This window comes from Protopterus annectens, chromosome 12.part0, assembly GCF_019279795.1.
Source record: "Protopterus annectens isolate FY-2018-M chromosome 12.part0, PAN1.0, whole genome shotgun sequence".
Classification (NCBI taxonomy): Eukaryota; Metazoa; Chordata; order Ceratodontiformes; family Protopteridae; genus Protopterus; species Protopterus annectens.
This window is the reverse complement of record NC_056746.1, coordinates 671,601,601-671,619,535: the sequence shown is the minus strand read 5'-3', so window position 1 is coordinate 671,619,535 and position 17,935 is coordinate 671,601,601. Positions and strand designations below refer to the sequence as shown.

General features: G+C 37.0%; 1 protein-coding gene across 1 annotated transcript in view; it reads right to left on the bottom strand.

Moving 5' to 3' along the window:
- Positions 1-17,935, bottom strand: part of LOC122816775 (cytochrome P450 2K3-like) — a 490,258-nt gene that overhangs the window by 378,143 nt on the left and 94,180 nt on the right. Inside the window, exon 3 of the mRNA XM_044089793.1 lies at positions 9,504-9,653. Coding sequence (XP_043945728.1) covers positions 9,504-9,653 — 150 coding nt within the window. The remainder of the gene's footprint in view (positions 1-9,503; positions 9,654-17,935) is intronic.

The following is a 17,935-nucleotide window of genomic DNA, read 5'->3' as shown; positions in this document are numbered from 1 at the left end:
AAGTTAAAACCTCCAGTACCCTCTCTGTCCAACCAGTGCTTTGCGTCCCTGCCCAGGTAGCTGACACACACACACTTTGAGATTTGGTTTATATAAAGCACACAGATACTCCTGGGGATGGTTGGCACAGGTTCTCCAGCTATGTCTCCTCCTGCCAGGCTATAAGGTAGTAATCACTGCCACCAACTACTCTTATCAGCTACTAATAAGACCCTTCCCAAAGGGTGACCAATTTCACTGTGCAATATTACTGTTATCCAAATTGTAAGTGCGACCCAGGGCTAAAGCTATCGGAGTGGCTTGAACAGCATCACCAAATATATGTACTGTACTCTAAGAGCTTAAATTACCTTTACACTAAAAAGCCACAGTCAAAAGGTTTAAAAATATTTAATAATGAATAATAAAAACACAAGACAATACTTATTACTTCAACACAATGACATTACAAAGTTTAGAGATCACAGGATTTTTTAAAATAATATTATAGGATAGTCTGAGATAAATATAGAAAAAGCTAGACTAATCTGGCTAAATTTCTATCTAACTCTAAGACAAATCACTGTTCTAAATAAATATCTTACTTACAGAGCAAGCAAATCCTGCCATGAAACCACAGCAATAAAAGACATTTTATATGTAAAACTTAGTAATTATTACCTGTCCTAAGACAATAGAAAGAATTCCACAGTCCAGACATTCTATCTCAGAGCTTGAGATCAAACAGTCAGAAACTGCTTCACTTAGCTTTCTTCCAGCAAGGTGCACTGATGTTACATTTTTGAAGCTCAGTACAACATATAGTTTAATCCTAACATATAGTTCTCTTTACATTTGTAGAACAAGCCCGTGGATTTAATTAATATTTACAATGACACAGAATTATTTACAAAATTCTATCTAGCTAGGCTGGCAGCCTTCACACATGGAATTGGGAATACTTGACAGGGCAAAATCATCCTCTGCAAAGAAGAGTAAACCTGTCTGGTGGACATCTGCAATAAATAAACTATATAAAAAAGGAAAAAATTGCTGACAAGGACCAAGATGGAGCAGGTGCCCTATTGGAAGCAATCTCTCTTTAGCCTGAACAAGCAAATAAGAGCACTAGTGAAATCCCCTAAAGCCAACTTTGAGTCCAAATTGGCTACATCTACTAGAGACAATCATAAGGCCTTCTTCATATATGTCCGCAATCTCAAAAGAAGCAACCAGAAATGTTCAGAACTGATGGTCAAGGACAGCACATACACAAATGCTGTAGATATAGACAATCTACTAGCTTGACAGACTCAGTGAAAGCTGCTCCCTTCTGTCCCCCTCATCAGTAATACAGGACATCACCAGTACCTGCCCCCCACCCCTTATCTCTAGGAAATAGGTCATCACTGCCCTCTCAAAGGCAAAAAATACATCCTCCATTAGACGCGATAACATCCCAGGATGCATCCTCCATGAACTCAGGCATGAACTTGCAGCACCATTAGGCACCCTATTTAACCAAAGTCTGAGTACTGGCTTTGTCCCTGCTGAGCGGAGGATTGCTACTGCCATTCCTTTACACAAAGGTGGAGTGTCCACCGATCCAGGAAATTATAGACCCATCAGACTAAGTAGCCTGATCTACAAGGCCATGGAACTGATTATGATGGACCTCATTAACAGCAACATTGGCAACCTCCAAACACTCGACCCCACACAGTTTGGCTTTGTCAAGGGGAGGTCATGTCTGTTGAATCTGGTTGACTGCTTTGAGACAGTCACCAAAGTCATGGATGATGCTAAGACAGTGCACACTACCTACTTTGACCTGGCCAAAGCATTTGACACTATTCCCCACTCGGGAGTAATAGATAAACTCTCTCATCTAGGCATCTAGCCATATGTTACCAGATGGGTAGCAAACTGGCTCACTGATAGAATCCACCTAATCAAAATAGGGGAAGCCACCTCAAACAGTAGACCCATAATGAGCAGCATACCCAAGGGATCGGTCTTGCGGTCTCTGCTATTCAGGATATAGTTCTCTCAGATGCAGGCCAAAACCAGTGGTCTATGGCTGACCACATTTGCAGATGACTGCAAGCTGAGTGGAGTCATCAATTCCCCAAGTGATGTAGACGTCCTCCAAGAGGTTCTCACCCAAACAAATGACTGGTGCCAGAAAAATGGCCTCAAGCTGAATGCCAAAAAATGCATCATCATCCCCTTTGGGGAGAGTGATGTTCCTATATATTATCACATTAATAACAATGTCCTAAGTACAAAATCAGTAGTGAGAGATTTGGGCACCCAGGTGGATAGGAACTTTTTGACCACCATGTGGCTTCCATTGTACGGAAAGCTTTCGACATGGCCCACCTCATAAGTAAGGGTATCTCATCCAGGGACAAAGAGATCATAACATTCCTGTATTCTTCCCTTAGAAGGCCAATTATTGAGTACAACGGCCCCTTCGGCATGTACCTTGCAAGGCACATGCAGCAGCTGGAGAGACCACAAAGATTCCTCACCAGGAGATTCCAAGGCCTCAAACATTTACCCTACACAGATAGGCTAAAAGACCTGTCCCTCTACTCAGTTTCATGCAGACTCCTCAGAGGTGACCTCTGTCTGGTGTATAAAGCAATCTCAGACACCGCCTTGATGGGACTGCTGCATATCCACAAGTGAAGCTTCACTAGAGCAACCCATAAGCGTGACCTCAACCTGGTCTGTGATGTCAATAGAACTTGTTGGTGGGACAGATTTGTATCCCAGAGACTCGCCCATCTGTGGAATAGACTCCCTCTCCACATCAAGCAGAGTACCTCATTATCCCCTTTTTTAAGTGCAACCTGGATAACTGGATGGGAAACAGAAAATACACCCCTGAGATTCTACCTGTGTCCCTGCTGAACAGGGGCTTTGCGTGCTGACTTGTCTAAACATGAGCTAAATTCTTGGCTAGGCTTATAACTGTGTCAGGGCCAATAGCCTAGTAAGCTCCTATGATCCTATGATATATGGAAATGTTTTTAGGATGATTGTTAACTATTATGGAGTGGTAGTCTGTTATCTAAGTTTTATTTCTTGGATGTTCGTGTTACTAAATGTGAGAATGGCAATGTTAAAACTATATCCCATCAAAAAACTTTTTCAAAAAAAATCATTATGATCTACCAACAGTTGTCACCTCAAACATGTCATTCAAATGTACTTAATTCCCAGTTTTTAAAGATAAAATTGGACTTTTGTAATAATATTGATTATTAAAGGAAAGCTGGTTCTATGACTAAAATGTTTTCACATAGGAGGAATGCTGAGAAGTACTTACAGGAAGCATTCAATGTAGCAAAGAGGAAATCTAGATTTGAACTTTTTGAATACAATACTGAGGGATACAATGCTCCTTATCACCAACAGATAAGATTTTTGACAATAAATTACAACAAATTAATATATAACATTGCTGAAACACATTGGGACATTCTTAGATATGACCGATTTTTTTTGGTGGTTTACTTTCTGAACAAATGCATTTTAGTTATCTCAGAGGATGAACCCTGAGCTAATGTTTTCAAGGTATATATATATATATATATATATATATATATATATATATATATATATATGTTTTGTTTATATTTAATAGTTCCAGCCATCCATTTGTAAAGTCAGGTGTTTCATTTCAGTAAATACAGGGAATATTTTTAAAATTAAAAATGTAGTTACTTGCCCTACCAGTTACATGGTCTACTTAGAGGTGTGTGGATATGGGTCTTTCTACCTGGGGCTATTTTAAACAAAGAATAGACCTACACCTTAGTGATATTCACTGTCAAAAGCAAAGGAATGCAGTTTACAGACATACTATTATGTACCACTGACAAAGTAGTGGGTCATCTTTCTATGGAAAAAAGAAAGAAGAAAGAATATACTAAACAGAAAAGAATGATTGTAGATGGTTAGCTTGGGAACTTTGTTTTCTCCAAGTTTTAATGATTTTTTAAGTCGCTGATATAATCTGTTTGGCCACTAGATGGTAGTGCAGGAAAATTGATGTTACAGTGTGGGCTACAGGCTACCTAAAAATGCAATGTTCTACAACTGACTTATGTTAAATTATTTGATTCATATTTTATATTTTGTATGCTATAAATGTTTCTGGTGGAATTTACAAAAGCAATATTGCTAATTTATTAAACTGATTACCTTTCTTACATTTAAATCACGTTATATTCACTTCCTAATGCAATTATGTGTTGACTTTTTTACTGTTAAAAGCCAAACATTTCAAAGACATGTAGCAAGTAGATTAGGCATTTAAGTTGGTTGTAGTTGTGGATGATCATATGTCAAGCTGACATCATCGAACTGCAGAATGTCGAATGCAGTTATGTGAAGGAAAACCTTTTTTTAATGGAGATCATAGTACAGTGGGGATTGGGGATTTGCCCTTTCTCCACAGCAGTGCAATCTCCGAGTTGGTATATCTCATTAGCAGGGAGTGTGGGGGTGCAGGGAGAATTGTCCATGCAAAAAAACAGATTGGTTGACGGTTTTGTATGTTGTTTGACATTCTCTAGTTCAATGATGTTATTTCAAGATTTATCCATTCAATCATCTACAGAATCAATGTTGTGAAGTAGATCAATATATATATATATATATATATATATATATATATATATATATATATATATATATATATATATATATATATATATATATATATATATATGTGTGTGTGTGTGTGTGTGTGTATGTATATATATATATATATATATATATATATATATATATATCTATATAGACATGTGAAAGACGTCCCTTGCAGAACTTAAACCTACATCTGAATGATTTTGAATTATAAAGCCAGCAGCTTATTCTTATGTAATTTCTGCTCACCACCATAGTTATATTCTGTTATGTATTCTACACTGCACTGTTTTTAAAGCTAAAGGGACTGGAGATCTATTACATGTGCTCAATGCCCTGCTGCATGAAATACATCAGCACACATATATGATGGTATGAGTCTGTTTCTCTGACTACATAAAGGATCACTGTGAAGTGCATCAAGAAAAGAAACAGTCCCTTCATGCACGGACTGCTGAAATTCAAAGAAATGCTTTTTCAGGGACAAGCCCCACGCCCCACCCACACCATCCCAAATAGATCAGGTGCTTTCCTCCCACTGAAACTTGGAAAGACAACAAAAATTAAAAAAGACATGTACATGGTACTTTATTGATTATAACCCATATTACCCAGGATCAATTAGTGGTGCAGGCACTGGAAGAGATGCATTAGAGAGATGTGGAAGTGAGTGACCATCACTGGCTCACCCATCCTGGGAGGAGTAAGGTGGTGTGACTTTCTGCACAGGTGATACTAAAGTGAAGGTATCACATACTAAATCAGTGTGACTCTTGCAACATGTAGCTATGGAGAAAGTCACTGGTGTGTGGAAGCATGCTCTAGAAATTACCTAGGTCAGTGGCTTCAGTGAAATTGTCATCAACTCAGGCCATTTGGCATAACGTTTAAGGTCTTTGCTTCCTGTACATAAAACAAGGTTCAGTCCTGACCCCTAGCCAATGCCTGCATGGAGTTTGCATGCATGTTCTGCCTGTGTTTCTGTGAGTTTCCTCTTACTTCCAGAAAAAAACAAAAAAAAAACATGCTGATTGTTTTCTTCTCAAACTCACCCAAGAATGGAGTTTTGGGCAGCAGTGTAGAATCTAGATGGTGCCTTATTGGGGGAACAGTTGTACAGACCAATTGTATGGCTTTACTGGAAAAGCACATCCCAGACTCTGCCACAACTTGCTGTGAGGGAAATGTTAACTTGCTTTTGCTTTCTTGTATTTTGTATTGCTTTATTGCTTTCTTTTATTTTGAATATTGTAATTTGTTTTCTTTACTCTGTATTTTATTTGCATTCTGCTTTTAATTGCATATTTAAACTATGAAAGTGACCACACTTCTGTTTCTTGTGAGTCACACAGTATTTTTTTTCTACCTTTCCATCCTGGAATTGTTGTGTTTTTAAACTCAACTGTCTTTCTAGTTGCCTGTCCCTTATGTTAATTTGACCACATATCTCCTTCCATGTCCCCTTTCATTGGCTGTTGTGAGTAAACACAAAATTATAATTTTGTGAAATCTCTCCCCTTCAACTATTTAAATTTATTGGCTCCCCACTGTATTCCATAGAACCAGAATACAAAGTGAACTCCCCTTCCAATCTATCTTGCTATGTTAAAATTAGTAGCTCTCCTCTTAGATAGCTAAAGCTTAGTTAGCCCCCTCTCATTTATAACTGTTTAGTGAACACTACAGCTCTTAGGATATTAACCGTTTCCGTCTTACCTTTAAAATCTGCAACATCTACTCTGACAACTAATTATTGGAGAGTCCACATTCTTCCTCTCAGTAGTCATCTCGGGATTATTATTATTATTATTTCCTGGTGGCTGCTGATGACCAGAAACACTAATAACTGTTTAATAGGTTCTAGCTTGGAATCTGTGCATACATTTTGCTCCTGGTAAGAGAAGGAGCAGAGTGCATTGATTCCTGACTGTTTTTGGTTGGCATTGAGTGTCTATGCTTTCTGTTCCGGAGTGGTCTGATTGCTATTCAAAGTATCTACCCAGGAAAAGGCTGCAACAAACCTACAGACCTTCCATCATCTGGGACAAGAATGTAGACCACCAAACAGGCTGTGGCCTGCTTCTCATCTTGGGATTAGTGATAATGTTTTACTTCTGGTGAGAGAAGAAGCAAGGAGAATTGTATCTCAGTAGAGTGAAGATGTGGTGAGACCAGCACTAGTAGTACCAGGCAGTAGCCGTTCACAAAGCTCCCCTCTTGTCATCATTCTTGACAAGCTAATTCTTTGTTTTCAATAAATACTGCCTGATTTATTTCTAACTTCAGAATATCTACCTAAATAGTTCATAAATGATCAGAGTCTACTTATTAGTTTCCTTTTGGCAATGCCCTTTATAGACACACACACCTTGAATGACATTTTTCTGAAAAGCATGATTGAAATTTCACCAATACCTAGTTGCACATAGAACAACTAGTTTGCAGTGACAAGCACTGCCTTCAGAGTTGCAAACTGAATACTCCTGACATTGCTTTATATTCTCACTTCAGCTATCCAATCAATAGAAAAGGGTCTGTTGCCATGGATATGAACTTTCCCACTATCTCCATTACCAGCTTGGTGGATATGATGCAATGTAGAAATTGCCTCATGTTTACTGACAGTTAATTGTCATACAAACTGATATGTTAAATAAGAGGTGTATTTACACAATGTCAATGGAAGCAAAGCTCTCCCATAAAAATACTCCCAATGTCATTAAGGTTGTCAGTAGTGCACACACTGCACCCATCACATACACTTCAAAGTAGACCTATAGAACCACATATGCTGAGGCAGTTAAATGTAACCTTCCTAAACCCCAAAGACGTCCTAGATGAAGTACATATAGCAGATACACATACATCCACATCTTATGGAGTCTCTACTTCTAAGCCCATAAGGCAAACCACCATGCAATCCAGCATTCTGGTCATTAGACAATCCACTGTGAGACACACTGATGTCCCTCTTACTAGGCTGAGTAAGGACAGTCAGTTGCTTATCAGGGGCTAGGATCCCACACTCAGGTCATTGGACCACAAGTACCAGCATGTTTCAGTCATAGTCCATGTGGGTGTAAGTGACCTGAGACATACCTCCCTAGATTATATGAAAAGAGACATCATGAAGCTCTTCGAATATGTGTCCCAGGCTGGTATGCTCCTAGCAATGAGCAGCATTTTACTTTTTCCAAGGATGATGGCACAATACAAATAAAATATGGCTGACTTTAATAATTGGCTTAGTTTCTGGTGTCATTCTAAGGGGGTGCAATATTTGTCAGCATGAAAGGAAATGGTCAAATGACCATGTTGCATTAACAGGGATGGTCTGAAGCTCATCCCTGCAGCTTTCAAATAGTGTCTTTTTTAGAGAATGCCAAACTTAATGAAGCAAAACAGTATAATATAAAAATACTACTTACTGTTCATTATAGTTTTACATGCTCACATACTGATTCATTGTTGTTCAGTCCATAACAGACTACAGTGCTGCAATGGGCACTCATCTCTACAGCCATTTTTGCCATATAAGGTAAAGGGGAACAATACATCTGCTGACTGTTACATTAAATAATATAAGTAATAAGTGCTTATTCTTGTGCTTAACTACGAGAATAATATTGGATAATGTGTATAGATTTACTTCTCCCATTTGACATCTACTTTTCTGAGGGAGAAGCCAGTACCAAAGGGCTGACTAAGCTTGCAAATGACCGAAAACTGTAAGCAGTCCTTGAACCCCAAATGTCTTAGCCATCCTGCAGGAAGGTTTGTCCCACATAAATAACTGGTGTTAAAATCATTAACTGAAACTAAATGCCAAACATGCAGCATTACTGTATCCTTTGGGAAGTCATCTAACCCAGGGAACTTCCACATTGGCAATATGCTCTTAAGAGTTGGCCCATTTGTTCAGGAATTGGGAACTTATGTGGACAGTGACCTAACTTTTGACCAACATGAGTCCATTGTTGTAAGAAAGTCCTTCTATATTGCACAGCTTATAAATAAAGGGATTGGCTCTAGATCTAGGGATGCCACTGTCCCCTCTACTTAGCCCTCAATAGGCCAGTCATTGAATATAATGCCATCATTGGCATGCATCTGTCCAGACATACGCAGCATACAAGCTCTAAACAAAATGTTCTATGTGGACTGACTCAGTGCTTCATCTCTATATTCCGTATCCTACGGACTGTTAAGAGGTGATCTGTGTCGGGTATACAAGGCACTATCCAACCCTTTACTGATGGATTTACTAAACATTAGCAAGTCAAACAACATCAGAAATACTCAGTGTAGGGATCTAGACTGTTTCTGCAACATCGACAGAATGGTTTGAAGGGAGAGGTATATTTTGCAGAGTATACTGTTGCTGTGAAACAAACTCCTCATCCACATAAAACAAAGCTCATCCTTCTCCATCTTCAAGTGCAACTTAGATTTATGGATGAGAAACACAAAATTAACCCCAAGGCTGCCCCCATACTACTAATGGACACAGGCAGCTCCTAAATGCTTTATCCCATGCATAGGTCCCCTCAAATTATCTATGGTATGATCCCAGTTATTCTTATTAGGAGTAATATATAATTAACGCCCACGGTGTGTGTAAGACCAATCTATAACCTGATGGGCTAGGTTATTTCCAGCACAAAAAGGTTAATTTGCTAGGCTTAAAATGTCCTGCAAAAGTAGCTAACCTAGTACTTTCCTGCAAACCTATGAACCTATGAAAAAGGTGAAAAAGAATGCAAAATACCATGTTCGTTTTTTATATTTATTTTTTTATTTAAAAGGTAATGCACATTGGAATGTGAAATGTAAGTGTTTGCATCCCTAGCTGAATAACTCACCTCTAAAAGATTCAAAAACCTTTATCAGAGCTGCAGTTTCATCTAGAATTCGAGATTCAAGTGTCTTTTTCCCCATTCCAAAGTCTCTAAGAGTAGATAGTGTAAATCTTCTCATCTGTTTCCAAGATTCTCCATTAGAAAAAACGATACCTTTAAAAATATTCAAAAATTAAAACATTTAATGTATTTATTTATTTCAGTAAATATAATAAAATATTGCATTAACTTCTAATATTGATCAAACTCACAATAAACAACAAGAAAAAAATTATTATCCGTAAGACAGCAGAAAATAGTCTCATCTCTACCACTTTCTCCAAAAGAATTCTCATCCTTATTTAAAAGAAAAAGGCCGCAAATTTGACAAACAAAAACACCAAAAATATATATTAAAAATACTTAGATCGCAAAATTATCATTGAAATGAGAGTGCAAATATTTACCCATCACCATTCTCCACGTTCTCACTATCTTAAGCTTAGTCGTTCGGTTGAACTAAGCCATTAACATCTTTCTATAGGTCCAATGATTATCAACCCCCCACCTCCTCACCATTTCTTCTTTCCTCTCAGTCTGATATTTCCAACCCTTAGAAATAGCATTCCTCACCCAACAACCTGAATAAGTAATAATTAAATATTTTCTTCCTCTCTCCACCAGCCTCTCACTGCCAACCCCTAAGAAGGTAGGGCCAGACCCAAGATATTTTCTTTTCATAGATTCTTCTGTTCCATAAATTTCTAACCATCAAACATTCCCAAAACATATGCAGGTTACATGCCCTCTCCAAACCACATCACACAAACAACTCTTCCCCTCTCTTACTTTCCAAATCTTCTGAATCTGTATTGGGTTCTGTATGCCTATATCATCTGTATAACCACGTGAAGTAATCATCTCTCAAATTCCTGATACATCCTTCATACTACAAATTCTCTTCAAAACATTCTTCTAGAAAATCTATGCCTTCCATCATAACCCACCCGAGTCTCAACCTTTGCATAAAACCACCCATCTATCTATCTATCTATCTATCTATCTATCTATCTATCTATCTATCTATCTATCTATCTATCTATCTATCTATCTATCTATCTATCTATCTATCTATCTATCTATCTATCTATCTATCTATCTTGACTGGGAATAACCTGGCAAGGACATTTTTAGAGGAGTCCCAGGGAAAAAGCATACAAAGTATAACAACATAACACAGCATTCCATATTATAACAAAGCAGAGAATACCACAAAAACAGGATAGTATGGTATAGTATAGCCTGCCTGGTATAAACCATATGATGTCACAGAATTTATCTATGAGTGACATGATTTACCTACTAGGGAAAGAGCATAAAATGGTGCATTTTACTGACAGTGGGCAAATCCTGCATCACTACAGTCAAGTGGTGAATATTAATATAACACAGTGTAGTTATTTTAACAGATTCTTTTAATGTTCTTAAGGAACCCTATGGTATAATGGAACTTTTTCATGTAAGCGAGTACTATATGAGTGCTGAAAGCAGAGTCATCTGCTAGATGCAATGTCCACTGAATGCAGACATTTACTTGACTTACAGTGCATCATTATTACATAGTATAAGCCACCAATGATATGACATTGCAATGTTGATTCAGGTGAATTCAAATATTCTTTATTAGGATATATGCTTGTATTTAGTGGTAGTATTTTATTTTATTTTACTTTACTTTATTTTAATCCTTCAAAAACCTGCTGCCAGTGTCTTGCTATCAAGTTCAAATTAATAAAAATGTGTGCTGAATTAATATTTTTGTTATGACAATTGTATTTCATTACTGCTAAAAAGCCTACATTTAGCTAATGAAATAAGACAAATGGTATGTCTATTTTTCATATGGGTATATAATGTCATCTTTATCATCCCAGTCTTTGAAAATATATCCTGAAATATATACAATATATATTAATATATATGAATATATCCAAGCCATTTTAAACACACTGATAACTGGATGAGCAATTATTCATTCATTTCAGTTTTGTCGATTACGTACACACCAGTACACTTTTGAATTGTTTACTCTGGAAACTCAGTTTGCTATCTTTAATGACTAAAGGAAACTGGTCCAAACTCTGGAAAAGTCCTGTATTTTTTAGAAAGGAGTGCATTGCTATTCCTGTTAGGGATGCCAGTAGTGACAAAACAGAAGAATGTATGAGGCAGAAATATTATTACAAATGTGGATGCAGTAAATGAAATGGAGACTTGGATGGGAGATAGGAAATTCACCCCGGGGATCACTTCTGTGGCTCTGCTCAACAGTGGCACAGGAAAATAATTTTCTTGTGTGGCGAAAGCCAGGTTACCTTTTGATTAGGCTTATATAGGCCCTAGGGCCAATAGTCTAGTACCTACCTATGAACCTATGAACTATGGAGTTTACTGAGTGTAGGTTCATAGAACCTTGCATTTGGTGAAAAATATGATGGCCAAAATAACCATATTGAAATTTGTGGGAATCCATGTGATCCATTTACTTCCTGAAGGCATAAATTGTTACCTGAGAGATAATGGGTTTACTCCACAGGTGTGAAAGTCTTTGAGATATGAAGGTGTCACACACTGTGGTATGTGTCATACTAATTTTTATTGAGAATGAATGCCCTCATGTGTTCAGGATACTAAGAGATATTCTAAGCAAGGGTTTTCAAATAGCAATGAGTCCTTAATACTCTGTATATTAGAATAGGTCTTCTCTAAGAAGGGGATAAAATACGGAGGAGAGAGAGAGAGAGAGACTTGCTTCAGTCTTACATTACAAGATAATTACTAAAGCTGTTGGTTTTGATTATGATCAATCTTGGTACCTTCCTCAACTGCACCAAATAGTATTTGAGTAGGTTATACTAACAGCATACAATATTCTATAGATGGACACACAAGAGTTGCATAAAGGGGAATAGTTACTTCTCTGGCATGACTCTCTACTCATGGAGGTTCAGGAGAGTTAACATGCGGGTGGTAGCACTTATGTGGATACGGAAAGAAGATTTTCATCTACAAGGATTCCATGATATTTTACCAAATTTCCATCTTTTATCTGTTGCCCATCAATAATGTATAAAATCTGTAGAGATTTTTGCCAAATGCCAGAATGGCACATTTTTTTACATTGATAGCAAGGCCATTACTACTGTAGCACTTGTGTGCAACTTTAGGTGCTGCTTGAAGGGAACATGCTGCCCTCAAGATTAGTGGCATGAGCCTATTTTATGAGCCAGAGAATGTGTCCTTTTTGACATCAAGGAAAAAGATGCATAAAAAAGAAGTGATCACAAGACAAGGCATATAGGAACTTACTGATGATGGGATGCTGACAATAAAAACATTTCTTATTCTTATCTGTTCTGGTCAGGAGGTTCCAGGTGGTATAAGATTATGGGGGAACTAAATCAAGAGTACTCTGGTGGAGTTAGTTGGTGTGGAGACTTAGGCAGGAGTTATCTGGTGGAGCTAGTTGGTGTGGAGACTTAGGCAGGAGTTCTCTGGTGAAGCTAGTTGGTGTGGAGACTTAGGCAGGAGTTATCTGGTGGAGCTAGTTGGTGTGGAGACTTAGGCAGGAGTTCTCTGGTGAAGCTAGTTGGTGTGGAGACTTAGGCAGGAGTTCTCTGGTGAAGCTAGTTGGTGTGGAGACTTAGGCAGGAGTGTTTTGGTGAAGTTAGCTGGTGTGGAGACTTAGGCCACAGTGTTTTGGTGCAGTGAGTTGGTCTGACAATGAAGGCAGGAATGTTCTGGCTGAGTGACATTCTGTGGAGGCAAAGCTAGGAGTGGTCTGCTGAAGTGAGGTGGGGGAAGATGATCCATGAAGAGGACAAGCTATTGAGTGATTCCCAAGGGGTACTTGCTAGAGCTGGAGAGACAGTATAACATGTAGAGGAAGGGAGTAGGGATAGAGAAAGCAAACAAAAAAAAACACAGGAGCCAGTGAATTACTAGCCAGAAGTGAAGGGGCTCTATTAGACTGTCAAATATAACAGAGAACAACAGAGTTCACATCTACAGGCAGCAAAGACAACAGAGTTCACATCCACAGGCAGCAAAGATGACTCAAAATAATAAAATGTATTAAGTGTTTCTGTTCTTTTCCTTGGACTTCTTCAGCAGAATGATCAAACTATTCACAAATACAACATGTATGCATTGAATAATGTTGAAAAAATGATCAAATTACCACATGGAGCGATCAGGGTTCTTACAGAGAAAACAGAACAAAAAAGAGATCAATAAGGTAAAATATTTTAAAATTAACTAAAGGTGGGGTGTAATTTTTAAATCTGAGTAACAGTGCATTTACAGAAGGTCAGTTAAGTATTCTTACTAACGGATGAACATTCATTCCAGCAATAACAGCCACTTTGGCAGAGATACTAAAACAACCTGACTTTATGTCCATAACATGAATATCAATCTTTTATTAAATGATGCCTAATTAAGTAGCAATGATTTATGCAAACTGTCTATGTTTAATTCTCTACTGACTCACACCTTACAGACTTTTCAAGACATCTTTGAAAAAGGAATTGTAGAAACATTGGAAAATGACCCACTATAAATTTTATAACTTGTCTATTGTGGCAAAAGAAAGGTTAAAGAATTGAAAAAAATGAGACTTAAGACATATGAAAGTGGACAAGCTGGAGTTCACTGATAATAGTGCATAGAAAAGATTTTACTGAAGATATAAAAATATTAGAAAATGAAGATGGTTATAGACAGACAGCACTATGTAAAATACATAAAAAGTATAATTACTTTAAAAATGTGTTGTTAGATCTTTACTCTAAGGATGCTTGCAATCTTAAGAGTACAACTATATGTAAAATTTTAATCCTAGAATAGGGGTTTTGTTCTGGATTCTGAAAATGCACAAAACCAAGACCTGACCTCCTTTTAGACCCATAGAGTCTACACCAAATGCTATTATTAACTAGTAGAGCCTCACGATTAACTAGTAGTGATGATCAATTCTTATCTGAGGTAGATAGATTATTAAGTTATTTTTATTGAGAGGTTATTCTTACAGAGACCTTATGAGTAAAGCAAGATTATGTTATTAGTAATACAAATAGTTTGTATCCATCTATTCCTTTTATTGGGATACAGAATAGAGATAGTAAGAGGGTTTGTAGAAAACAACTTTTAATGTGAGGGCATCAGTAGATGCTGAATTGATATGTAAGGTTTTAAATAACAGCTGGAAAATTATTCAAGGAAATTCAATATTTACTGTATTTGAAATTCTGGGTAAATGACAAAAATAGTTTATACAAACAATTGTAATTTGAAATATATTTTGTAACATGATGATAACACAAGAACATTGTATACATGTAAAGATGCAGGTACATATAACTGTGGTATGTGTATAGCCTGCAGCTACATTTTGAAAGGCAAGTTTATATGTTTACCAATAAAAAAATAGAAATTTGAGCAGCAGGGTCGCTTGTGATTCCATAGATATGGTTTACATTGCTTTATGTGCCCATTGTGATGGTTCTTATACAGGAATGACTAAACATAAATTTAGTATGTGCATTTTGGAACATTAATATAATATCAAAATGAAAAATAACTGACAATCCTGAACACAGGAAGTTTTATTTTTTGGCATATAGAAGGTCAATGTTGATATTAGGGAGGTGATTTCAATCACAGCTTAATCACAGCCTAAGCACTGCCTTCATCCCAGTGGAAAGGAAAACAGCTACCATCAACCCTTTGCACAAAGAGGGTGCATTCACAGACCCTGGGAACTATAGACCAATTAGCCTGACCAGCCTTATCTGCAAGGCCATGGAATGGATCATCATGGACTTTATTAACAAAGATATAGGAAATCTCCACATGCTTGACCCCACCCAGTTTGGCTTTGTCATGGGGAGATCATGCCTGTTTAACTTGGTGCACTTCTTTGAGACAGTCAACAAAGCCCTACATGAGGGCAAATCTGTGCATAAAGCCTACCTAGACTTATCCAAGGTGTTTGATACAATCCCCCACTCAGGCATCATTGATAAACTCATCCAACTGGGTATCAACCCATAGATTGTTAGATGGGTTGCAAACTGGCTCACTGATAGAACTCATACTGTCAAAAGAGGGAACTCCACCACCTCCAGCAAACTCGTAACCAGTGGTGTTCCCCATTGATTGGTTTTGGGACCCCTACTGTTCAGAATCTAGTTCTCTGAAGTACAGACTAAAACTAAAGGGCTGCAGCTGACAAAGTTTGCTGATGACTGCAAACTGGGAGCGATCATTGAAACACATAGTGATGTCAACATCCTGCAAGAAGGTCTTACTCAGACTAATGACTGGTGCCAAAGTCATGGTCTTAAACTTAATGCAAAAAAGAGCAATATCATCTCCTTTGGCAAGGGTGATGTTCCTGCAAACTACCACATCAACAGCAATACCCTAATCACACAGTCAGTGGTGAAAGATCTGGGCACATAGGTTGATAGCAAACTTAACTTCGATCACCATGTCTCCACAGTGATAAGAAGGATATTTTATATTTCTCATCTCATAAGTAATGGCACTGCCTCCAGAAAAAAAGAAGTTATAACCCCCCTGTACTCTTCCCTCATCAGGCCAATAATAGGGTACAATGCTCTCTTTGTATGTTCCTTTCCAAACACCTGCAGCAACTGGAGAGACCATAATGGTTCCTTACAAAGAAAATTCAGGGTCTTCAAGATCTGCCTTATATGGACAGACTGAAGTCATTGTCACTTTTCTCTGTCATACAGACTGCTCAAAGGTGACCTGGGTCTTGCATATGGAGCAATCTCTGACCCATCTTTGATGGAAATGCTGCACATTTGCAATTCAAATGGCACATGGGTCACTCAATCAAAGGACTTTAACCTGGTATGTGACATCAACAGAACTTGATGGAGAGACAGACTGGACTTACAGAGGTTGCCCCACCTTTAGAACAAGCTTCCTATTCATGTTAAACAAAACCTCTCATTGGCCCTATTTAAGCGCAATTTGGACAGTTGGATGGCTAACCAGAAATTCACCCTGAGAGTTCAACCTGTGTCCCCCTTGGACAGGGGTAATAGGTGTGGATTTTAGTGTCTGCTTGAACCAGATACCCTTGGGAACATGGGTTGAACTTGGCTAGGCTTGTAAGGGCCCTGGGGCTGTTAGCCTAGTAACCTTCTATAATCCTATGATTTTTAAAAATAAAGTGGATGAAAGAGAAGCATTATGACAATTTAGACTGCAAGTGTATAAACTACTGGGTTTAAATTGATTTATAATTAATAGAAAACATTTTTATATCAATACGATTGAAAAAATGAATAATTTGTATGTGAACAATGTATTTCAATGTGTGTATATATATATATATATATATATATATATATATATATATATATATATATATACATATATATATATATATATATAATATAATATATATATATATATATATATATATATATATTATATATATATATATATATATATATAAATATCTATATCAGATAGTCGAACTTCAGTAAGTCCGACTATGTAAATATTGAACGGGGAAGTTCAAAATGTAAGAAGTACGAACACACAGAACAGTGATTTTTATTTTCCCAGGGAAAAAAATTGCTGTCCCGGTACAAAAACAAAAAAAACACGTACACTTTAAACATATTGTAATGCGGGTGGCTTTGTCCCCCTCACCCTCCAACGCTGGAGGCTGTGCCCCTCACACTCCCCCTACTTAAATACCAACTCTGAGATCACACCACAGTGGAGGAAATAGGAAAGTCGTAAAAACGGCCCACCAATTTTTTTCCCAGGGAAAAAAATCGGTATTCTGTGGCTTTGCTATTTTCACTTTTCGAACTTCCCGGTTCGATATTCACATAATTGGACTTATTGCAGTTCGACTATGTGATATAGACCCATATATATATATATATATATATATATGTATATAATATATATTTGTATATATATATATATATATATATATATATATATATATATATATATATATATATATATATATATATATATATATATATATATATATAAAATCTTTTTATGCTATTAAGGTTATGTTTAGATAATTATTATAAATCAGCTGACTGTTTTAGCCAATCAACATATTTTTGAATGTATACATTTTGTATTTGTTAATTGTTTGATCATTTTGAATAAGTCAAAGTAGAACAGAAGGAAGCACTTAATGAATTTTATTATTTTGAATTATCTTTGTTTCTTTTGGGTGTGAGATTGTTTCTATTGCCAAGAACATTTATATCTTGCTATTTTATTAGATAGAGCAGCAGTTTAAACACTTTAAACATATTGTAATGCGGATCAGATAGAAAAATAAATATACAGCACATAGAAAGCTAAATTCAGAAGAAATACAA